Below are 24,904 nucleotides of genomic sequence, written 5' to 3'. Positions count from 1 at the left end.
GGTTATAGCTACTTAATTAATTGAATTCATAAAAACAACTTTTTGCTTTTTAATATTCAAATGCACTAGTCTATATCACCAGATGCGTTGGTCTGGCAAGAAGTGCAAGCCACTTCAGAGACACAGATAGTTGCGTGTTCAGATTTAACACAATCGAGCGTAAAAATAAGAAACATATTACGGGGAAAATACTAAAACGGGAAGACAGCGGGAAAAGAGCTAAAATACGTGAGAAACCCGGAAAAAAAGGGAGGGTTGACAGCTTTGAGTCAATGACAGCTAGCTGGTGGTTGGACCCTTTTCTTAAAGAATGCACCTGAAATTTATGCAATAAACATGTTTTTGACAAATATTTCAATTTGTTTGTGGTCTATATAGCCTGCAATTAGCCTACACGCCCGAAGGCACGGCTTGAAGACCCAGTCAGTGATGTCACGATATGCCAATTTGTTTAAATTCATACCTACGTAATCACCATCACCAAAAATGTACTTTTTTTTTTATATTAAAATTTGAAAAAAAAAATATAGACCTACCTACCGACCCTTTTTTAAAAAATTTTTACTGTTACTGCAAACCAAAATATTTTTAAGGATGGCCTAAGATTTATTAGTTTTAACTATCCACAGTATTTCAGCTTATGTATGTGGAATGTGTAGTAAAATAAATAGTCTAAAATCATTTAGTTTAGACTGGAGTGAGGTGAAAACAGAACAAAGTTGTTTGTTAGCTAGCTGATCCATTTATTAAATTGTATATGGCAGAAAATGTGGCTATTTGTTAACTGTTAATGCTATTTCTAAAATTGATATGAATATATACCAAAACAATTCAACCTGTTGGAACAAAAGAAACATCAAGATAAGAGATCATACATAATATGAGATATAAACATGAGATAATAAAAAAATGATTGTTTCGTTGCATTTTTAAAAAAAAATGGTGTGTGTGTGTGTGTGTGTGTGTGTGTGTGTGTGTGTAGGTCTGTCAGCCACCACCAAAGACCATTTTTGACCCAGGAAAAACCCTGCACATGTGAGATATTTGTTAAATCAAACTGTAGTTAATCAAAAAATGCAAGTACAGGGTTTCTTTTCCTTGTTGTTGCACAATAAAGCTGCACAATAACATTTTCAATTTGTAAATGAAAAATATGTACATATGTAAAATAATTAGGGCTGTTTCGAATGCCATTTTTTGAGCTTCGAAGCTTAGGTGGCAATCAATATCGAATATTCGAAGCTTCGGTGGGTGGGGCTAAATATATAATAATAGTGTCGGTTTGCATTTGTATCATCTTTCACGACTTCACGTTTCACTCTTCGGCATCATAAATGTGTTGCGGCAGACCCAGTGGAGTGCAGTGTTGCATTTGGTGCAATATGATCAGGTGGCACACATTCTTTAAATATTAATAAGCATTTAATAATCTTTTAAATAGAACAGTTTCCGGTACGCATTACACGGGCAGGTTTATGCTCCGAAAACGGACAGTGCACAAGTGATACAAAACACAAAGTCTGTTGAGAGCAAGAACTTTAATAAGGTATTAATAACGAACCTTTCTTTAAAACAAATGAATCCCTAGTAACACACAGTGATTTCAATGAACTGTAATAAATAAAGAACACGGTAGCATGCTTATAAACAGTTGAATAAGAATAAATGAATTGTTTTTAAAATGACACAAAATGTAATATCTATTACAATTAGTTTTATTCTATATAAGGGATTTATTTTGTCTTATTCTGACTTTTTGTTAATTTAAATCTTTAAAATGCGCGATGCTTTTATTGAAAGCATGTTGCGGTGTTTTTTTTTAATTTATTATTATTATTTCAAGCATGAGTGAGAATGAGTCCGCGACGGAAGTCACGTGTTGAGAAAAAAAAAAAAAAACGAATATTCGAATCTCAAAACTGAAAATCGAATGCCACCTCACCGAACGAATATTCGAATATTCGATTATTCTAGTACAGCCCTAAAAATAATTTGCTTAAGCAGCATACTAATGCATATCTGTATGATACATATTCCACCTCCTGTTATTCACATTCATTTAAGACATAATGGATTGTGTCTGAGATTAATACCTCATCCAGATTAGCATTCTTAGGGAACTTTGAGTTTTAAAATGGGATTGAGCGCTTTTCACAAAACAAAACACAAAACTCTGTTAGTGTCAGTTTGGTGTTTGTGTCCACAGACTGTAAACAATATGGACATGTCATCTTCAGTGCCTCCCATTGACGAAAAGTTAAGTGTTATTTGCTTATAGAAGAAAAATATTAATTCCCACAAAGCTGCAATGCCTTTTTATTATTTGATGAAAACTTCTCTCATGGTACACTTACACACCCACACATACGAGAGAAGTGCCAATCATATGCATATTCCACATTTTATCATAAGTGTGGGGACATGCATTGGTCTTGGTCTTGACTCGGTCTCGGCCCTTCAAAGTCTTGGTCTTGTCTTGGTCTCGGTTTAGGTGGTCTTGACTACAACACTAGTCTCATGCATATTAACTAAATTATCTTGTATGCATACTACAGCGCAGGGATTGGACTGATACCCCTTTTCCACCAAGGCAGTGCTGGTGCTAAATCGGAGCCAGAGCCTAGTTTCAAATCGGTTCTTTGTGTTTCCACAGCCAAAGCACCAGCTCCGAGCCAGGAAAAGTGGTTCTTAAGTAACACCAAAACATTGCTGGGCTAGAAGTAAGAACCGCTTGCGTCACCGGCTGGGGGCGGCGTTACCGTGATCAACAAGATGAACACAAACCTGTGACCGCCATTTTTTCAATAGCAGCTAATCAAGCTAACAGCTGCTGGATTGTAATCTCCGTCTATACAAATCATGGAGAGCTGCACAAATGCGTTGGATTTGCGGCGTTTTAATGCTGATGTAGGATCATAAAGCCATGAGCCACTGAGGGAAGGCTTGTTCGAGATGCATCGGCGCGCGCTGTGCAGACTGATTGCGTATGACATCAAAGTAGAGCGAGCGCCAACGACCCCTTATGCTTTTGAATCGCTCGCGCAGTAATAATAATAATAATGCGTTCAATTTATATAGCGCTTTTCAAGGCACTCAAAGCGCTTTACATAGAAGGGGGGAATCTCCTCAACCACCACCAATGTGCAGCATCCACCTGGATGATGCGATGGCAGCCATATTGCGCCAGAACGCCCACCACACACCAGCTGATTGGTGGAGAGGAGACTGAGTGATGAAGCCAATCAGGATATGGGGATTATTAGGAGGCCATGATGGACAGGGGCCAATGGGCAAATTTGGCCAGGATGCCGGGGTTACACCCCTACTCTTTTTTCCGAAAGACATCCTGGGATTTTTAATGACCACAGAGAGTCAGGACCTTGGTTTAACGTCTCATCCGAAAGACGGTGCTCTTTTGACAGTATAGTGTCCCCATCACTATACTGGGGTGTTAGGACCCACACAGACCACAGGGTGAGCACCCCCTGCTGGCCTCACTAACACCTCTACCAGCAGCTACCTGGTTTTCCCAGTTGGTCTCCCATCCAGGTACTGACCAGGCTCAGCCCTGCTTAGCTTCAGTGGGAAACCAGTCTTGAGCTACAGGGTGATATGGCTGCTGGTATTTGGATATCATATGTGGGTTGGTCTGCGCAGCGTCAATGCATTAGATAGAACACGCCTGGAAATTGTGTGTGTGTGTGTGTGTGTGTGTGTGTGTGTTTCCCGCTGCCTCGCTAGCAGTAGAGTCCTGCAACGGGTCGGGTACCCGCGGGCATAAAAGTGGCTAAAACAGGTGGATTGTGACATAAATTATAAAATACGCGGGCGGATAATTAATTCCGTGCGAGCGGGTAGAAGCGCGGATGAAAAATATGTGCAATATTTTTCTGTGCTGTGGCAAGGCGGAGGAGCGAGCGAGACCGGGGCGTGATGGCGAATGAGTGTCACCTGTGAGCCACACCGGTCTCAAATCCTCTCACGAGGGAGCTCGGCGGCATATAAGGACGAGAGATCACCAGACCTGGATTTTACGTTGAGTTGTGTTTGTTTTATTATGTGTGTGCGTGGCAGATGTCCGTGAGGGGCCGCGTTACTTTCGCTTTGTTTGGTTAAGTCTTTTAAATGTTCGCCGGTTCTCGAAAAACGATCAAAACGATCCGGTCGTCCTTTTTCCCCCCCAAACATACTGTATTACAATTTCTATGTCCAATTTACCATTACACATACACGCAACAACTATTTGCCATTTGATCCATCACGTCACCACCACTGTGACTTTTGTTGATGCCACTCGTAGCCCAGATGGAGCGAGCGTTGCAGGATTAGCAATGGATGAAGTAAAAGTAAAGTTGGTGAGTGAAGTATATAAAATTGTTGACAACGAGTCTATAAAGGCACTTTAGCCTGTTTCTTTAGCCCATTCATGATGCTGTTGATGTTGAGAGAAGTGCAATATTAAAAAAAATAAAGCATTTTAATTTAAATGATTTTAGCGTGTGTGATTTATTGCGGGCAGGGATCGGGTAACGGGCAAATATTAACGGGTCTGGGATGGACCCGTGCAGGACTCTGGTATGACGTAAGACCTGGCTCTGTTGTGGCTCTTAGCATGTGGAAAAGAAAACGGTTCTTAGAAGGCTCTCAAGTCGAACCAACTTAGAACTGACACTATCACTGGCTCCGAACTAGCACCCGGTTCATTCTGGTGGAAAAGGGGTATGAATGAGCTTTATGTCATAAATTTATATGGAGAATCGCTCGGAGCGGTCGACGTCAGCATGTGCCCAGCAGCCCATACTCAGGCCGAAAAGCCCGCGCTGACGTCAGCATTTGTGACGTTGCTCCGACTAAGCTTTTCAAGCCGGAAGACAGAAATCGCTCTGAAAAATGCAAAAATAACTATTTACATATGAATACCATTAATGAGTACCCTTAGTGTTTTCAATGATGTGCAGCCTACATATCTGTTTACATCTCAAAAAAAGTGTTTTGGGGTTTCATGCTCCTTTAAAGGAGTATGTGAGCTGTTTCATACAATTATTGTGAAACTTGCTCATACAAAAAAAAAAATGTTTTATTGAAAATGTTCTACAGGTTTATAAGTACAACATTAATTATAGCCAATTTAAGTTTGTAAACAATATGTTGTATTCATAATGTCTCACTTACTATTTATCTAACAATGTTTTTCCATAAAAATGTGATCCTGGACCACAAAACCAGTCATAAGCGACGCGGTGGCAATAGCCAATGATACATTGTGTGGGTAAACATTATACATTTTTCTTATATGCAAAAAATCATTAGGATATTAAGTAAATATAATGGTTAATGAAGATATATGTTTAAATCTTTATTTTAAAAAAAAGTGTCTCTTATGACGGGTTTTGCGGTCCAGGCCAGGGTCACATATAGGCTGAAGGATGGATTTTAGAAAGGGGGTCCCATAAAGGGTTTATCATATTTGGGGGTCCTTGGCATCCTAAAGTTTAAAATGGCGTCATGAGCAATCTAAGTAACGTTAGTTCTATATTTTCCCTCTCAAAGAGAATTGTGTAAAGCCATTAAAGTATATGAAACGCATAACCGTACCACTACAACCTCCGATAACAGACTGAAACTAACATACAACGGTTTGATGGAAACATCTTACCTCATACACATCCACTACTACTGCGAGCAGGCATGTCACGGAAATAAACGCGTTCCACAAGCGGACGTTATGATGCTTCGGAGAAAACACCGACTCCTCATCCTCCAGCTCTTTGGTCTCATCCATCTGCAAACAGATCCGATATTTTATCTCTGACACACCGCTGGAGTAACGTTAACCTAGCTATACTAATGCAGATATAATTTTATAGCAGGAAGAAGAGAAAAGCGATCGCTAACCGTAACGTTACTCGATCGTCCGTTTTTCTGAACACTGAATTCAGGAAGCAAATGACTGCTTAAAATCTTTCCAAATCAGGTAAAAACAACATAAACATATTTGGATATAACTGTTGTGGTAACTTTGATGCATTTTACTAACTTTACTTACATTTTACGCTTGAAAATCCTTGATTCTTCACATTTCGATCGGTTGTGTCCGTTAAATCCGTTTGAAGTTGAATGAACGTCGCTGCTTACGTCACACACGAGAGTGCCACGAATACTGCAAGAAAATACACTATTTTTATTTATTTATTATTATTTAGGATTTATTTATGTATAAAAAACAAGTGTGTTATTATACAACATATTTAAAATGAAATCCGAGATTTTTCACATTTGAATCCTTTTGACGCTAAATGACAAGTATAACGCTTACGTCACACACTGGAGTGCGACCAAAAATGCAACAAAAAAAAGAAAAAGAAAAAAAGAAAAGAAATGAATTTTTAAATTATTATTTAGGATTTATTTGTATAAAAATAGAAAGTGTGATAAATTTGTTACACAATAACATTGATTTAAAACGTTAAACATAACATATTTAAAATGAAATATTTCCATTTATGTTGTTATGCTAATTGTTATTAATAATTACTGGAATTTACTACTAATCATTTTAACTGATTATTAATAATTCAAATTTATTTTTATAACATTTTACATTAGTCTAAAATTAGCAGCTTTTCCCTAAAATTTTCTGTAAACCTCCTAATGCTCCCTTGCGAGCCCTTGAGTCCCAGGGTTATTTGAAATAACTCAAGTAAAAGTTGATAACTGTTATATACTGTATGTATAATCCTCAACTGGGATCCTTAACTTGCAGTGAATATATATATGTCCTGTCCCAGAAGCCATTATCACCCAGTAGTCACTTCCTGCTTTTTAGGACACTTTTGCTGCGTTCCAGTTCGTTTTTATCACGCTCTTCACTTGCGAACTTCCCTCCGTCTCGTTCACTCGGATGTGCATCATTGCTTACGTTGCATGAGTGCCCACTACTGGCGGAAACTTTGCATTGGACTGAACTGGAACGCCCTAAGCCCTTGATCACTTAAAATGTTTTTAAAAATATCCTAGAGTTGTTTGTGGTGGGGTAAATTAAACGCGATATGTGGTGACGTCACAATCGCGTTGCATAGTGGTATATGAAGCTACCTAAAGTGTACATATGAAGTAGATTCGCTCCCTCGGTCAAAATCGAGGGAGCAAGGGTCTGTCGAAATAAACTTCCATTGTCCACTTCACGAAGTGGAACGCACTTCAAAATGGCGGCGGGGATTCCCCCAAGGGGAAGTGCTTAGGGAAGTTTGCAAGTGTGTGTCTTAAAGTGGAGTGGAACGGAGCAAAGTACAGAAAAATCAATAATGTAGGCCTATTTGCAAACTAGAATATTCTGCCAAGTTGTATCTGTGGGTTGTATCTTGTCTTTTCCCAAACCAAGATCTTTAATCCCACATTATAAAGGTCCACCCTAAAAATATGAATTGCATTAAAAATTAATCTCTTACTAATGAAGAGAGTTAAAAAAAGAAGAAAAAAAAAAAGAAAATCAAAAGTAACGTAATCATGCAGGTCATCAAAGGGGCTTGGGTTGAATTTGTTCAAATCTTAAATGGAGAACTTGTTTGTATATGTATTCACCTGCACTCTTTCTCTCTAAAATGATGATCATGTTTGGTAAGTGCTCTGTATATCCTTAAAATATTTTTTTACAACCCCGGCAAAGATTTTTTTTTCCAGCGCGCGTGCAGACAGGGTTGGGGGGGGGGTAAAATGTGTGTTATTTTGGCAAGGTTGCCTGTTAAATTTGCATTCCTGGGTCTCAGAGGTGGTAAAAGTACTCAAAAGTTATACTCGAGTGAAAGTATATATACCTAAATAAAAAAATACTCCAGTAAAAGTAGAAAGTCCTCCATTCAAACATCACTTGAGTAAAAGTACAAAAGTATCAGATTTAAAACGTACTCAAGTACAGAAAGTAAAAAGTAAATATTCAAATTAACTGTAAATGTCAATAAGCAGATACAATCTTTTGGGACTGATATGCAATGCTTTAAATGAACAAATGATAAGATTAGATACTGTAATTAAGAATTTGTTAGATTTGCAATTAATAGGAGACAATGAAGCACCTTAACGCAGTATAGGGGTTAAACTTAAAATAGACATGTTCCATAACATTAGCTCCATAAAACAGGCGAGGAGCAAGATACTATTAACTAATTCAAAATTAATTCAAAAGCCATAATAAAGCCATAACCACAATGACATATTACGTAACAATTAGCTAATAGTCATGTGCCTCAACAAGTAAAGTCATACTATAATTTTGCCAATTGTTATGATTAATGATGAATTAAACAGACAACTGAGAGTCGGAATGCATGGCTTTGAATACATGAATTTACATTATTAGTTAATGTAATATGTTATTAGGGAATTAATGATGTCATATTTAATTAATAGCAATTCATATATTACTTAATCTATTAATCATATAGAATGTTCATTAGTTGCTGAGGCAGTAATCATTAATAAATGGGTTAGTTCTTCATTAGTAATACATTAACTCATGATTATCTGTGCATTAGTTAGGCATGAATTATAATAGTGCACCTGTATTGTAAAATGTTACCGATGTTTTCATAGTAAATTGTGTGCCGCAAAATAAAAAAGTTGGGGAAACACTGAGCTAACGTTAGTGTGGCAAACCTGACTTGTCAGCTTTTCCAAGTCTATACCTGACTGGATCATCCATGACCGACCAGACCGGTTTGGAAATAAAGTGTAATAAATACTTAATACTTGGAGCGGGCATGGGGAAATGTATTGGAGTAAAAAGTAAACTTTGCCTTTAATATTGTAGTGGAGTAAGAGTAAAAGTAGATGCAAATAAAATATACTCAAGTAAAGTACAGAAAGACCAGACCGGTTTGGAAATAAAGTGTAATAAATACTTAATACTTGGAGCGGGCATGGGGAAATGTATTGGAGTAAAAAGTAAACTTTGCCTTTAATATTGTAGTGGAGTAAGAGTAAAAGTAGATGCAAATAAAATATACTCAAGTAAAGTACAGATCCCCGAAAGTAAAAGTAGATGCAAATAAAATTTACTCAAGTAAAGTACAGAAAGACCAGACCGGTTTGGAAATAAAGTGTAATAAATACTTAATACTTGGAGCGGGCATGGGGAAATGTATTGGAGTAAAAAGTAAACTTTGCCTTTAATATTGTAGTGGAGTAAGAGTAAAAGTAGATGCAAATAAAATATACTCAAGTAAAGTACAGATCCCCGAAAAAAATACTTAAGTAAAGTATCAAAGTATTTTTACTTGATTACTTACCACCCCTGCTGGGTCTATATATCACATAATTGAGGTAAACTTCAACCAGCGGACATAGAAAACAACCCAAGGGGAAAAAACGCAGATTTGGCAACACAGTTGAGTTCTGTTGACATTTGACAACTAACGTTATGCGTCGCTCCGTTGCTCTGATTGGTAGGTCTATCCAATGAATGTCTTTCCTGGATCGGTTGAAACACGGAGCAGTATCAGACTCATATTCTGACTAGAATTGAGTATGACCACGTCAGGCTAGCAAGCTACATAAACCGAATATGTTTGTTGAGATTCGTTCTCAATCTAGCTCTATTTATTTTTTTATTTTTTTCAAATTAGACAAAAGACGGAACATGTTACTGTGTAGCCATTTAAGATGCAAAAATCCTGAGATAATGAAATAAGCCTTGAAGTGGTCTGCATTTGTTTAGGGGAGCCTATCCCAGCATGCCTCAGCCCTAGTGCAGTGTAACCAGCCAAACCTTAAAGGTGCACTATGCAACTTTTCGTCCACTGGAGGGCGCCTATTCTAAACGGCTCGCGGCTACCGGGACTTTTATTATGACGGGACGGGACACAGTCGCCGGGCGCCCGCACTTCTGCTTTTTCCGGTCAGGTAAAGCAGCTATTGTTTAGCCTGACAAGCCAGACCCACATCAAGATGTTTGGTCTGGAAACTCACCATTGACAGGGCTCAATCCAATTCTGGTCAGCAAAACTCCGAACACATCTTCCCTTTTTAAGAATGACTTCAGTGCCGTTCTTTGTTCTTTTCTCAGAGAAAAGCTTAACTCCAAGTCTTCCAGAGTCGCGGTCAAAGCTGATTCGAAAGACCGCCGTTCGCCAGTTTCTGTGTTTACTAGAAGCACACAAACGCAACTTGGCCGTCGTCATTATGGCCCCGCCCACCGACTCTATACACGATGTGATTGGCCCGGCAAGAGTTAGGTGAAAACAGCTCAGAAGGGTATTGAGAGTTACTAGACGACACTCGCGGGCAGATTAAATTTGCTGCCGCTAGGGTGCGTCTAGATTTCTAGGCTAGCTATTTTTATCATATCAGATACATTCAAGGTGCCAAGGGCTTCGGCCATCCGTCCGCTCTCTTCCCTGAACTGAAATGAAGTAGTGGGCTGTACTTTCCACACGATTGACATCAGGATCAAGTACGTCCACAAGCCGTGCGAAATATTCGTGTATTGGCCGGGGCTAGTAATACTACTGCTAATTAAGGTTGATATCTCTGCAGCACTATAACTTGACATTTTTTAATGACATCATCGCCCTTATTTCTTCTCATTCTTTTGATGTCATTTCTTTTGGATATTTTTACCTCAATTTTTACACATGGCACCTTTAATCACTTGGTTCAAACAAATGTAATGTACTAACGTAACCTCGGTTCCCTGAAATAACAGGAACAAGCATTGTGTCAATGTTTCTGACGCAAATGGGGAAACTCTCTGAATACTTTCAGTTTGCTAAACAGGAGGGGCAGACTGCCTATTAATTCTCGCTAAAAGTCATTTCACGTAAGTAATTTTTCGACTGAGTAACAGTAACTATGCAATCCTTCTTGCTGTGGACTCGACCCTCTCTGAACTCAGTCTCGACTCGGACTTGACCCTCTCTGAACTCGACTCGGACTCGCCCCTCTCTGATCTCGGTCTCGACTCGGACTTGGCCCTTTCTTGTTTCTGTCTCAACTCGGACTTGACCCACTCTGAACTCGACTCGGACTCGACCCTCTCTGAATTCAGTCTCGACTCGAACTAATCATAACTACAAAACGACTCGGACTCGACCCTCTCTGAACTGAGTCTCGACTCGGACTCGACCCTCTCTGAACTCGACTCGGACTCGACCCTCTCTGAATTCAGTCTCGAGTCGAACTAATCATAACTACAAAACGACTCGGACTCGACCCTCTCTGGTCTCTGTCTCGACTCTGACTCGACCCTCTCTGGTCTCGGTCTCAATTCGGACTCGACCCTCTCTGGTCTCAGTCTCGATTAGGACACGACCCTCTCTGAACCCAGTCTCGACTCGACTCTCTTTGAACTCGATCTCGACTCAAACTCTACCTCTCTGAACTTGGTCTCGAACTCAACCCTCTCTGGTCTCGTCTCGGACTCGACCCTCTCTGAACTCGGTCCTGACTCAAACTCAACCCTCTCTGAACATGGTAACAACTCAACCCTCTCTGAACTCGGTCTGGACTCGACCCTCTCTGAACTCGGTCTTGACTCGGACTCGACCCTCTCTGAACTTGGTCTCGACTTAACCCTCTCTGAATTCGGTCTCGACTCAACCCTCTCTGAACTCAGTCTCGACTAGACCCTCTCTGAACTCAGTCTCGACTCGACCCTCTCTGAACTCGGTCTCGACTCAACCCTCTCTGAACTCGGTCTTGACTTAACCATCTCTGAACTCGGTCTTGACTTGAACTCAACCCTCTCTGAACTGGGTTTCGACTCAACCCTCTCTGAACTCGGTCTCGACTTTGACTCAACCCTCTCTGGCCTCGACTCGGACTCGACCGCCGTCTCTGGTCTCGGTCTCGACTCGGACTTGACCCTCTCTGAACTCGGTCTTGACTCGACCCTCTCTGAACTCGGTCTCGACTTGAACTCGACCCACTCTGAACTCGGTCTCAACTCGGACTCAACCCTTTTTGAACTCTGTCTCGACTCGGACTCAACCCTTTCTGAACTCGGTCTCGACTCTAACTCGACCCTCTCTGGTCTCGGTCTCGACTTGGACTCGACCCTCTCTGGTCTAGACTCGGACTCGACCCTCTCTGAACTCGGTCTCAACTTGGACCCAACCCTCTCTTGTCTCGGTCTCGACTCTGACTCAACCCTCTCTGGTCTCGGTCTCGACTCTGACTCAACCCTCTCTAGTCCCGGTCTCGACTCGGACTCGATCCTCTCTGGTCCCGGTCTCGACTCGGACTCAACCCTTTCTGAACTCGGTCTCGACTCGGACTCGACCCTTTCTGACCCTCTCTGGTCTCGACTCGGACTCGACCCTCTCTGGTCTCTACTCGGACTCAACCCTTTCTTAACTCGATCTTGACTTGGACTCCACCCTCTCTGGTCTCGACTCGGACTCAACCCTCTCTGGACAAAGGCTTAAGACTTCCAGCTGAGGGCTCTGGGTGGGCAGAGATGTGTTGCAACGGCCTCCCCTTAGTGTGGGAAATTTAGTGTATACTTTATGCTCCACACCATCAACAGATAGATAGATAGATAGATAGATAGATAGATAGATAGATAGATAGATAGATAGATAGATAGATAGATAGATAGATAGATAGATAGATAGATAGATAGATAGATAGATAGATAGATAGATAGATAGATAGAATAGATAGATAGAAGTTTATTGTCATTACAAATGTACAAGTACACTGCAACGAAATTTGTTTCTTGGAGCAAGCCTCCGGGCTGCAGCTATTTACCAGCGCTGCCACACAGTGGTGAGGGCCGCTGAAGAGGAGCAATGGGTGCGCATCAGATAGTGGACGCACCATGACTTTGTTAAGGCAGGTATATACTGTACGAATTCGGGCACTAAAAGAGGTCATGAGATATTGCACACGCTACAAGTCAGTTAACTTGATAATTGCATCAAAGCAGCTGGTACACGGTATACTGCACAGCAAGCCGGCGTCAATCACACAAGCTTTCGCACTAAACATGGAGACTGAAGCTTTCAATGAATGAAAAAACAACCCGAAATTTTCATTCAATGAATGAAAAAACAACGAGCATCCACGATGTCCGCGCGATTTCTCCTGAGAAAAAAAAAATTGTAAGCTCGTACGACAGCAAAAATCACACAGTGTACACCTGGCTTCTGGCTGAACTGTATCGAAAGGGAACTTTACATTTTAGGCTCCCAAAACACTGTTGTCTTGTAAATAAATGGCCAAAAGGCCTAAAAAGTTAATTGTTTATAGTCCATGCCTGAGGAAGATCGCAAGATCGAAACGTTGCTATGAAACAATAAATCTTTTTAATTGCAAGTTGATAGTGTGCGGGACTTCTCCTTTTCAATTGATAATTGTTTATAGTTGAAAATGGTAGCCTGACGTGGTCATACAGAATTCTAGTCAGAATATGAGTCTGAAACTGCTCCACTGGGCTGTGATTATGGGGCGTGTTTCAACCGAACCAGGAAAGACATCAATTGGATAGACCTACAACCAATCAGAGCAACGAAGCGATGCATTGTCAAATGTCAACAGAGCTCAACTGCACTGTGTTACCAAGTCTGCGCTTTTTCCTGCGAGTTGTTTTCTATGTCCGTGGGTTGAAGCGACTATTATGTGATATATAGACCCATGAGTGCGAATTTTAGCAGGCAACCTTGCCAAAATAACACACATTTTACCCCCCAAACGCCATTTTTTCCCCAGAGAACCCCCCGAGAATTGTGGAATTGCTTGCACAGCTTGAGTCCGGATGCTTTAACACATCCGGGGGTTGAAGTGACCCCAATTATGTGATATCAGCCCTGGGATTGTGAATTTTAACAGAGGACCCCCCCCCCCCCCAACACACACACACACACACACACACATTTTTGTTTGTTGTGAAAACCTGGCAACTCTGCTTGATGCAGGAATTTTTGTTTCGAAATTCAGAAATGCTTGCAGCGATCCACAGAAAGTCATCCACAAATACACAGGAAGGAAGCCATTCACAAATGAATGCCAGTTGTGTTTGTGACATACACGCATATCTGTAGATGTTTTTTATTGGCAAATCTTTTTGTGTGTGAATTTAATTCATGTTTGTACATTTAAAAAATATATTTGTGGTTCATAATCTATTTATTTGAAATAAAGGAACGATTCTACCGCCATAGGTAATGTCACATTTAGCCTAATAAATCAGCAGCCTACTGAATGATTCACCAGAGCCCCAAGTCAAAAGAGAACGTGCAGTCCAGCATGATTCGGTTTTTACCGTAAACCACCGTATACAGTAGCATAGTCTTTAGTGTCGTGTCTATCTCAGATATTGGTGAACCTCAGTGACAGTAAACTTATATTCTAATTCAGTGCCTCGATGAAGATCCCGCATCCTGTATTTCATCTGGACATAAGAGGATCAAAACAGTAAATTGCTTTTCTCGTTCAATCTATCGAGGCTATCGCGACGCAGAGATGGGTCAAGAAAAATTATTATAATTCATCTGAGTTTACGTGTTGTCCTCTGATGCCATTAGAGGTTCGCTTTATATATGAAGTTGAGTTGTAGTCAAGTATGGATCAAATGATAAAATGTTGTATTTTACGCCATTATGTGCTGTTTGTTAAATGTTTCCTCTGATAGCGGATCGTCATGTAATTTTGGAATGCGAGTGCGCGTTTATTAGAAGGACTGCGAGTGCGTGTGGAAAGTGTTGGGTCTTCTGTACGTGGCAGCGACTAAAATCACTACAAAAACAAAGCGAAGGAGTGTTTATAAAACTCTTTTAGTGGGTCTGCCCCATCACACTTTACTTTCAACTCAAAACGAGGTAAGAGCTCATACATTTGAAGTGTTTACATTAAATTAAGCCGAGTGTTTGATTTGTAACAAATCTGCATGTCATGCAACAGCAGTAACGTGACTTAAACCTCTAACATTTCACCTTTATATAATAACCCTTAGTTACTACAATGCTTCGTATCCTAACGTTATTCTTGTTATTAAGAGTAGGCTACTGGAATCAGTTGAATGCACTTTGAAAGTGCAGCCTATCAGCAGATGATGAAATGAGGTATTATTATTATAGTAAAAGTGTAGTAACCATGATTTTTTTTTTTTGGCAGATTGATTAAGTTATCAAGAATAACCTCAGTTTTACTATACCATGGTTAAACTAGTGTTACAAAACCGTGGTCCATTCATGGTTGCCATTGGTATTGGTTTTGGTTTTATTTGTCGTAAAACCATGGTTAATTTTCATTAAATGGTGTTTAAAATAGTGTAAACCCTATAATAAGTCATTTTTACATGTAATACTGCCTTAAATTTATTTTCATTTCTTGAACACTTTAAATAAAGATGTTTGTTTTAGGTTCATTTTTGTATTTTAGTCTTCTTGGAAGAATGTTTTTAAATCAGATGTTTGACATAAGTGTGTAACAGTTTAAATGTGTATGAATTTATTTATTTTATTCCACTTGGCTACTGTACCGTTAGCTACTGTGATGAGTCTAATTTATATGAATAAATATTATTTACTGTGTGTTAATAAAAGCAAACATCTGTGTCTGAAGTTAGCGGAAGCTATGAAATAATGTATAGTTTTATTATTAAGTGATGCTAGAGATATATGCTGATATTTCAAGACACATGTAAGCAGCAAATCCTCATGAGGTGGACAGGAATTTTTCTAGAAGGTGTCGTCATTGCTCTTGTTCACTGACTTCAGAAGCTTATGAGAGTTTAGACGAAGCGTTGTTTTGCTCTTACTGTTTAATCAGTCTTTTTCTAACAGTACACTAACATTATTTGCCTTACATTGCTGATTCGTCTGAAGCTCGATGAGCAGGCAGATCAATGGTAGAGAGGGAATTGTGTCCTATACACAGAAGAATCTTTAGCCTCATCCAATGACATGTCACCATTCAAAGCCCTTAAGAAGGACTGTTAGCACAAACAAGAGCGGCTAAAGACAGTCAAACACAGCTGCGTTTACATGTCAATGAGTTTACGAGTAGGTGTGAAGCCAGGGTCTGAACTCCAGATGTTTAAGAAGTGGATTAAATCTGACTGTGTATTAACTATTTAGCTGAGTGAATCAAGTTACTAACCAAATTGCACAAATACACAGCTTCTTGGGGTGGAGGAAAAATAGATATTCTGGTTCTTTCTCAGAGTCAGACTACAGGAGATTGATAGGTAAATCTGTTGGCACTCTTGCTAAAATGTTGAGATGCATCAAAATTGTGTTGGAATTGGGTCGTGACTTCCTGAATCTAAAAACGAATGGAATCGTGAGGTCTCTGGTGAACTTTTTAAAGAGACTCTCTGTGGTTTCCATTTCGAGGTCAGCCAGTTTCACTCACGCCCAGTTCAACTCTTCGCTCTGGCAGGTTTTATGCTTTGAGACAGTAATGACTGGTCATCAGCTAAAAGATTAGTTAGTTCTCAACCTCACTTTTGTACTAAAAGTTTGTTGTTATGTGACTGCAACTAATTCCACTTATAAAAATCATAAATTTATCTATATTACATAAAATTTTAAGCATTACTAATTTATAATAAGTATAAATAAGCTACTTTACTCTACAAAAAAAATTGTTGTGTTGTGTTTAGTTTTGTTAAACTCAACTATTTCTTAAAAATTGCTGTTTTGTTTGCTGAAAATTAACCCAAAGTATGTTGGAAATTAACATTAATTAAAATGTTTAATAAATGAACATTTATAAATAAGATTATTTTAATGAATAATAATTAAACAATAATAAATTGCTTATTAATAAATATTAATAATAAATGTTCACCTTTTGATTATTATTGTTCCCTCTTGTAATAATGTGTCTGATTTTTAATTTCCAACTTTTTGGGTTTATTTTAAGCCAGTCATATAGTCTTTTTTAAACAATAGTTGGGTCAAATAAGTACATATATGTAAGTTAGGGTAAATGTGCTGGGCAAACATTTAACCCAACGGCTGGGTCTGTCCATTTTAAACCCAGTTGGGGTTGTTTTTAACCCAGCACTGTTTCGACTGTGCATGCAAACTTGGTGAATAGTAGTACACTGGCACCATTTCTTGGTAGACCTGAACAAAAAAACAACAATGAGTCACACATCAAGCTGAATATATTGTTCTCAGATTTGATTCCATTTCTTAGCCTTATGCGAGCTGAATTAGTAGCTGTTTAAGCGTATGCTGTTGTATAGTCGCTTAGTTACATGGCAAGTTTTCCGATCTACAGTACACAAGAGGCTTTTCTGGTCAGACTCTTCTTTAAGAAAAACTCTGCAGCTGTTTCTTGACCCATTTGTGGTTAAACACCAACTAGCTTTCTAGTTGGCTTACAGTTCATAATTTATTTAATTCAGTAATTTAAAAAACAGAAATATTGCAAAATATTAACATTTATTCCTGTGCTCAAAGCTGAATTGTCAGCATCATTACTCCAGTCTTTAGTGTCACATGAACCTTCAGAAATCATTCTGATATGAGGATTTGATGATCAAAAAAACATTTTGTGCTACTTAATTGTTTTGTGGAAATATTTATACTTTTTACAGAATTCTTTATAATGAATACAAAGTTCAATAAACAGCATTTATTAGAATTTATTAAATTTAAGTCCTTGATGAATTTCAATCTTATCCACAGATGTTTGAATGGTATTATGGTTATGGTTTCCACAAAAATGTTAAGCAACAAAAAACTTTTTTCAACACTGATAATAATCATAAATGTTTGTTGAGCATCAAATCATGAAATTAGAATGATTTCTGAAGGATCATGTGACACTGAAGACCGGAGTAATTACACTGTAAACAAATTTGGTTGTTTTTTGTTGGTTTAACTTAAAAAAGTAAGTAACCTGGTTGCCTTAAAATTTTGAGTTTATTGAAATTAAAAATTTGAGTTGATACAATGAAGGAACTTTGTTTAATACATAGAAACTCAAAATATTATTGTATCTGAACCACATAAAAAATATGATAAATCATGAAAATAGCACTGTGTTTCACTGCATCATCAGAAATAAAACACACACAATTACACAATATGCTAACAAAATCTTTTAATAATATTTTAATAAAGGTTGTCGAATCTCAAAAAATGTTCATTGTATTTACTCAAAATTTTAATTTCAATGAACTCAAAATTTTAAGGCAACCAGGTAACTTTTTTTCTAAATATTTTTTTACAGTGTATGAGTAAGGTTTCCAAACGTGTGTGTGCAGCCATTTTCAATTAAAGACTTTAGGTCCAATGGTATAAAGAGTACATTTGCAGATTTCTAAAATGTCTGTTTGGTTTTCTTCTAGGTTTTGCTTGACGATGGCGACATTTCTGGAGCTAACACTGTTGACTCTGCTGTTCTTCTCTTCTCACACGCAAGCAGAAATCTTCACATCAATTGGTACATTTCTTAATTAAGTCAATAGATTTTGCAATTGAACATGCAACTGTGCTGTAAGTAAACCAGTGGAAGGTTTGATTTCCCCAAACCGTGTAAATACTGAGGCTTTGTAGAGCTATCTCAATGTATCTGTTTGTTTGAGCTTCTTGTCCACGCCAACACAGCTGTTTGCCTGGCAAGTGGAGTGCTTGGCAAACATTACATTTGCAATTCCATTTGCTGATACTAATCTTGCAGAAATTACACACTGACGCTTTAATGATAAACATTTCATATTGGGGTCATGTATTGAGAACTATTCCTTGATTCTTTGACAGTAATTAGAGAGGTCATTACGCTATAAAACATACTGGATTCAAAGTTTCAGAACTCCAAAAATGGCTTATATTGAAACCAAGTTGAAAAAATAACTTATTTTCTTCTTGCCAAGCCTGTTACTAAGCAGACTATGTCCTGACTAGCCTTAGTATTTCATATCTGCCCTGAATAGTAAAAATAAATAAATAAATACTTGACACACATGTGTAGACTTGCAAGTATGTTGGCCTATGTATATGTAACCCCTCCTGTTCGAACCGCCCGCTCCAAGCGGACTCAAGACTCAAGCCCGGGTCGGCATGTTTCAACTGAAATTTGGGTCAAATATGGTGTTTTAAAAATGTAAAAATGAACAACCCAGCATGTTTTTTAAAGTGTCCATGTGCTAAGATATTTCCCAGTCATGACTCTGCTTTGCTGAAGGATCTCAAGGATGGTAAAGCTTGAATAAATGTGCTGAATCATCTTCTAATGCTTTTTTGGTCTTGTGGTCATTTTTTTTTTTCATGGTAAAGGCCAAATGACAGACCTGATATTTACAGAGAGGGAGCTCGTCAAATCCCTGAAAGAGTACATTGAGGCAGAAGAGTTGAAACTCGAAGCTGTGAAGAGGTGAATCTCTAACTAAAATGTTTTTTTTGTATGACTTCACATGCACCCATGACTCATTTATATTTTTTGTTGTCCATCTGCTCTCTTCAGCTGGGCTAATAAACTAGATACGCTGACGCATGCATCCACGTCGGATCCCGAAGGCTTCCTGGCTCACCCGGTGAACGCGTACAAGCTGATGAAGAGGCTCAACACGGAGTGGTCGGAGTTAGAGAGCCTGGTGCTACAAGACCCATCAGATGGTACAGTCTGTCCATCTTTTTGGTGCTTAATCATGATGCTTTGTGCAAATTGTGGGAGGAAAGTCTGTTAAACAATCAGCGAAAGGGTTGCTCTATGGCAGGGGTCTCCAACCTTTTTTCATTTGAGAGCTACTTTTTAAAAATGAAAGTCGCCAAGAGCTACTCATGTTCTACAATACTTAAAACTCTTAAATAATGCATCATAATTCTCGTATTAACAACAATCACAACTGTTTTACACCTGAAAGAGTGTAGTAAAAGTTCCAGTAGTCGGTACCAATACCATAAACATTTTAAAGTAGTCAGTACCAATTTTGGTACCACAGCAAAATGTTTTTTTTTTCTTCGTTTTTTTTACTATTTAAAAAAAAAATCAATTAAATTTAAAACGTTTATTATTTATGATAATAATTATTATAAGTAAATCATACATTTAAACATTTAAAGGCCGTATGCTGTTTAAAAAGTAATCATCGTTTTACATAAAATATCAAGTGAAAAATAAGGAACCATCTAGGCATAATTATTATTATTAGTAGAGACGTATTATTATTACATAGAGATGTAGTTACATCTACTGTATAGGCTGCAACAGTAGCCTAATATATTCTGTCAATTTCTCAATGTTAAACCAAACTTTTATTATGACGGGTTGCCGTGAAGACCTTTGAGTGTCTGTGTTCATATGACAGCTTACTTAATGAAACGTTAAATTCTCATGAAGTGACAGTTTATGCGTCCGTGTGTCCTCATAGTGGCACACGGCAGAGACACGCAAGTGTGTGTGTGTGTGTGTAGTGCACGGGCTGGCGCGCGCTGCCGCGCCCTCGCATCTGCGCCTGTTATTCACGCAGTGGCGCAGAATTTGCAGGAGTAATATTTAAATAGTAATTTGCAGTTTAATATTCCCAGACACTAGTATATATTCGGCTACAGTTTGGAGCCCTGCGCTTGGATTAACACGAAAGCTGCGTGTACCGAATATACTCGAGAGTCGGTACAACCGGTAATACAGAAATGCTGGTATCGTCATTTTTTTTAAAAAGATTTCACTACCAACATCGTACTAAAGTAGCCTACATGTACCTGTGACAACCCTACATTTGCATGTTTACATTGACATTTGTTCATAAATAAAAAATTCTAAGTCAGTCTAAATTAGCTCACTCTGATTAGATGTAAAGTAGCCTACATCTTGGCGAGCTACCTCCAATCAGGCCACAAGCTACTTGTAGCTCTCGAGCGACGTGTTGGAGACCCCTGCTCTATGGTCAGCATTTTCAAAACCTGGGTATAATGAGAGAACATTATTCTGCTCACTGTTCAACCATCGAACATTAAAAGGACATTTTTAAAGTGTGAAATTATTAACAAATTACTATAACAGACCATGAATAACCCCGATTATTCCCACAGCAATATTAATGACGTGTTAAATATCACTGTGATATATGTGACATGTTTCCTTAATCAAAAATCTCCATTAACTGGATCATTGAGTGATACAATTTCCATCGTATTGATGGACAATAAATATTGCATTTACCTGCTTGAGAAAGATTTCAGTAAACACTGCTTATAGATTAGAAGTGAAACATAGAGACAATTACATTTTAAAGCGTCTGTGTGAAAACAAACCTGGAAAGGGACGTGGGGATTTGGGGGAGAAAAGTTTAGATTCTTATGAGATTTAATCTCTAAAGAGATTCTTATGCGTTTCTGTGAATTATTTCTGGGATATATGGTGAATTAAATCGGGAGAGCGGACCTCAAATACACAGTCTATGTTGTCCTTTTTTCATACAGTTACAGCTGAATACAAAGGAATATAAGAGAGAAAATAATCAGGAGGAAAAGAATGAGAAGAGATATTTTTGTCATTCCACATCACATTAAAATACCAAGTGTTACACTATTCCCTTAAAGTCTGAGCATGATGTAAATGTTACTGCTCATTATTTGTAGTGTAACATTATGATTTTAAGTGATTTGTTTTGTTCTCTTTGAGATGAACGTCCCCAAACCAGAAATGCCTCCCATAATTTAAACCGCAGTCGGCTTGTCAGGAAAAAGGGTGGATATGTTTATCACATAGAAGTCATGGGATCTTTAACTTTGAGAAAGTTATACTGAAGAATGATACAATCATAGAAAATGGTCTGGAAGGGACTGCAATTTTATGATAGTTTTATGTATTTGACACGCTGTGATTTTGTGGTATGGTTGTTACAGTTTTATCTTTTGGCACCGTCTTTAAACTTCTTTTTGAGATATGACAACTAGGGTTGCAAAGGGGAATTGACGGAAACTTTCCATGGGAACTTAATCTGAGGAATTTTGGAAATATTTGAATTTGGAAACTTAACAGGGATTTATGAGAATTTATGGGAATTCATTGGAAGTTTATATAAACTGTTTCACATACAAACATGAATATAATCATTTTATTTGGTCATAAGCAGATATGTTTTTTGGCATATTGATAGACTGATACTGTAGGGGAATATAATCAGAGACAGGAAATGTACTGTAATAAGTATAAAACCGACATTTGTATATTTGATCAAATGTTTACTGCACACGTAGGCATACTTAGTGTCACTCACTTCCACTTTTCGTTGTTTCCGGAAAAAAGCACTGACAGTGATAGAAAAAAAATAAATACATAAAAATGTCCATGCTATTACATTTCACAAACTTAATTCCTATCGACCAGCTCACTTAGAACAGCGCTTAGAACAGTGGATCGATTCGTCGAGACTGTTTTCCAAGATGGTGCCTGTCCGTGAACGCGTAAGGCATTATGTTTATAAAGTATCTTCTTATTAAACTGTTTGTACACTTACAAAGTTCTCAATGCTTCGGTTTGCATGTAGCGACCCTCATTATGCTGCCGTGTTAGTGTGAGGCTATTTTTAGCCTTGTTAGTGGTATAAACTAGCGATTTAATTTCACTACTCTGTGCCCCATAGACTAGCGTTATAAGCTAATCTGTTTTTAAAGATAAAACTCTTTACATTCGATTTTCATGAAAACGTCTGTTAATTACACCTAGGGTCATTTCTCACCAGAGTTGTCCTTTAAGAGTATTTCACAAAGCATTTTAGCACTAAAACTAGCTCCTAAATCTGTGAAACGCTAGGAGTAGTCAAGAGGACTCCTAAGTCACTAAGACCAAATCACTAAACAATCATAATGGCTGTTGCTGCAAAGGAACTTTACAACATTGAGACAATAGTGATAATTAATGTATTTTTAATAATAATAAAAAATAATAATGTCATATTACCTGTGGTAGTTGTTTCTACGAGTTTACACTTACAAATGATTGAATAAAGTAAAACAATATAAGTGTATTTGACGTGCTGTCCGAAGCGATCAAGAGGTCAGAGCTCTGAATTTAGTCAAACCCAGAGCGAGTTCGGCCCAAACCCAGAGCGAGTTCGGCCCAAACCCAGAGCGAGTTCGGCCCAAACCCAGAGCGAGTTCGGCCCAAACCCAGAGCGAGTTCGGCCCAAACCCAGAGCGAGTTCGGCCCAAACCCAGAGCGAGTTCGGCCCAAACCCAGAGCGAGTTCGGCCCAAACCCAGAGTTCAGGCCTGTATCGCAGACCGAGTGTGAGGAACGAGGGGAGGAGGGATGCAGAAAACTGTGGAGGTAACTAATGTTAGGTGAGTCGGCTCTCGACTGTGTATGCCTCCTCTCGCGCTGATAAAATAGACAGTTAGAAAGTGCTCCTCACAAACTTTGTTTATAAAAAAAATCATTTTCGCTTAAATCTGAAATCTCTTGAGACAAAGACATGTAAGAGACTGAGAATTAGCTGAACATATAATAGTTTAGTTAGTGACACAGCTACTTTTTAAAATCTTTATTTGAATATGGCAACATTCTTATTTTAAACATTTTATTTGAATATAGCAACATAAAATCTTGTTTTCTTTCTATATTTAAATAGCTGACAGAGAGTCCTCCCCTATCAGCCAATCACTGTGGTCATAGTTAGGAAGCGTGATGACATCATCAATAGCAACGAGGTCAACCCCGCTCTTACTCGTGGCGTAAGACTTCTCTCTATGCTTTAGTACAAGTTGCTCTCAGCAGCTTTGGGAATAGATGTTAAGAGAAAACTCGTAACTCAAAACTTTTACTGCCATTTAGGAGAACTCTTAGTGCTAAGATAAAATGTTTTGTGAATTTGGCCCCAGAACAATGTCTGAAAGATTATAATTCAGAAAGGATAAGGAGGCGCTTCAAGCAATACAAAGTCAGATTTTATTCTGCAGAAATGCTTTACTCTTACGTCAGTACAACAAAAGTGTCATAGCAGCCGCTGAGCGACCACACAGAGTAACATCATAACATCATCTAAACACACTCAGATGTGTTTAATATGATCAACAGAGCTGCGTTACCTCACACTTGTGACCGGAAAAGCAGAAATGGCGTTGGCGACTGTGGCATAATAAAAGTCCCGCTGCTCGCGAGGTGTGTGTTGTTCATCTCATTAACAATCGCTCCAGCGGCTTTGCTCAGCTCCTTAACACTCGCTCTGCTTCACACTACAGTAACGTTAATAATCACATCCATCAACATGATTTCTGCCGAGTCCTATCCTGATTCTTTCCCACCGGCTGTGAGGTGGAGACCACATGTCCTAAGATTCTGCGCTTAAACTCGGCTTCATCAAAATATGCCTTCGCTTTGAATTGTCGACCTCTAGCGGATGGAAAAGTTACATAGTGTACCTTAAAAAAAAGGTGCCTTTCACTGTAAAAAATATGTTCTGTCAGATTTTTACTCACCCTGGTGTTGTTCTGACCATATGTCCTTCTTTCTTTTATGGACCACAAGAGGAGAATTGTTTTAATATTGTCCTGCTCGCGCTCATCCATACCATGGCAGTGAATAACGACCAGCATCAAGTATTACAGAATGATCCCACGCACCGTATTTCCATCTGTTCTAGGGGTATATGATAGGGTTTTGTTAAAATCAAACCAAAATGTCATGTTTTTATTTAAAGCTCCACTGTGATATATTTTCCCCCCATCTAGCGGTGTAAAGGTATATGACCATCCAGTGAATATTAGTTTCTGTTCCTCTCAATTCTGATTTCGTTTTAACTCCTACGGTGGCCGATTTAGTCCAAGATTAACATGGCAATCCCCCTCTTCACATTCGACACGGTGCCATCGAGTGTTAAAACGCGAAAGGCGAAGCTTGAATTTACGGGTATGTCCCTCTTTGGCTAATGTACTTTCAAGATGGAGGGGCAACATGGCGACCGGCATTCGAACCCCTCACCCGTATGTGTTTTCAATGGCATATTATAA

General features: G+C 38.7%; 2 protein-coding genes and 1 pseudogene across 5 annotated transcripts in view; 1 reads left to right on the top strand and 2 right to left on the bottom strand.

Annotated features, from left to right (window-relative positions):
* Nucleotides 1-6,124, bottom strand: part of cngk (cyclic nucleotide-gated potassium channel) — a 126,927-nt gene extending 120,803 nt beyond the window's left edge. Inside the window, exons 1-2 of the mRNA XM_067424724.1 lie at nt 6,047-6,124; nt 5,657-5,782 (exon numbers count right to left, since the gene is read on the bottom strand). Coding sequence (XP_067280825.1) covers nt 5,657-5,782 — 126 coding nt within the window. The 5' untranslated portion in view covers nt 6,047-6,124. The remainder of the gene's footprint in view (nt 1-5,656; nt 5,783-6,046) is intronic.
* On the bottom strand, nt 3,508-3,624 carry LOC137047227 (5S ribosomal RNA; annotated as a pseudogene).
* Nucleotides 6,125-14,305: 8,181 nt separating the features above from the next.
* Nucleotides 14,306-24,904, top strand: part of p4ha2 (procollagen-proline, 2-oxoglutarate 4-dioxygenase (proline 4-hydroxylase), alpha polypeptide 2) — a 30,668-nt gene continuing 20,069 nt past the window's right edge. The window contains exons 1-5 of one of the 4 annotated variants that reach the window (XM_067424728.1): nt 14,380-14,521; nt 14,627-14,813; nt 18,302-18,396; nt 19,230-19,326; nt 19,417-19,568. In XM_067424728.1, the coding sequence (XP_067280829.1) occupies nt 18,315-18,396; nt 19,230-19,326; nt 19,417-19,568 (331 nt within the window). In that variant the 5' untranslated portion in view covers nt 14,380-14,521; nt 14,627-14,813; nt 18,302-18,314. Of the gene's footprint in view, nt 14,522-14,626; nt 14,814-18,301; nt 18,397-19,229; nt 19,327-19,416; nt 19,569-24,904 lie in introns of all 4 variants that reach the window. The other 3 variants (XM_067424729.1, XM_067424727.1, XM_067424726.1) reach the window with 3 other exon arrangements.

The sequence above is a fragment of the Pseudorasbora parva genome, chromosome 18 (genome assembly GCF_024679245.1).
Source record: "Pseudorasbora parva isolate DD20220531a chromosome 18, ASM2467924v1, whole genome shotgun sequence".
NCBI lineage: Eukaryota > Metazoa > Chordata > Actinopteri > Cypriniformes > Gobionidae > Pseudorasbora > Pseudorasbora parva.
Note: the sequence above shows the minus strand (reverse complement) of the source record. Positions and strands in the feature narration are given on the sequence as shown.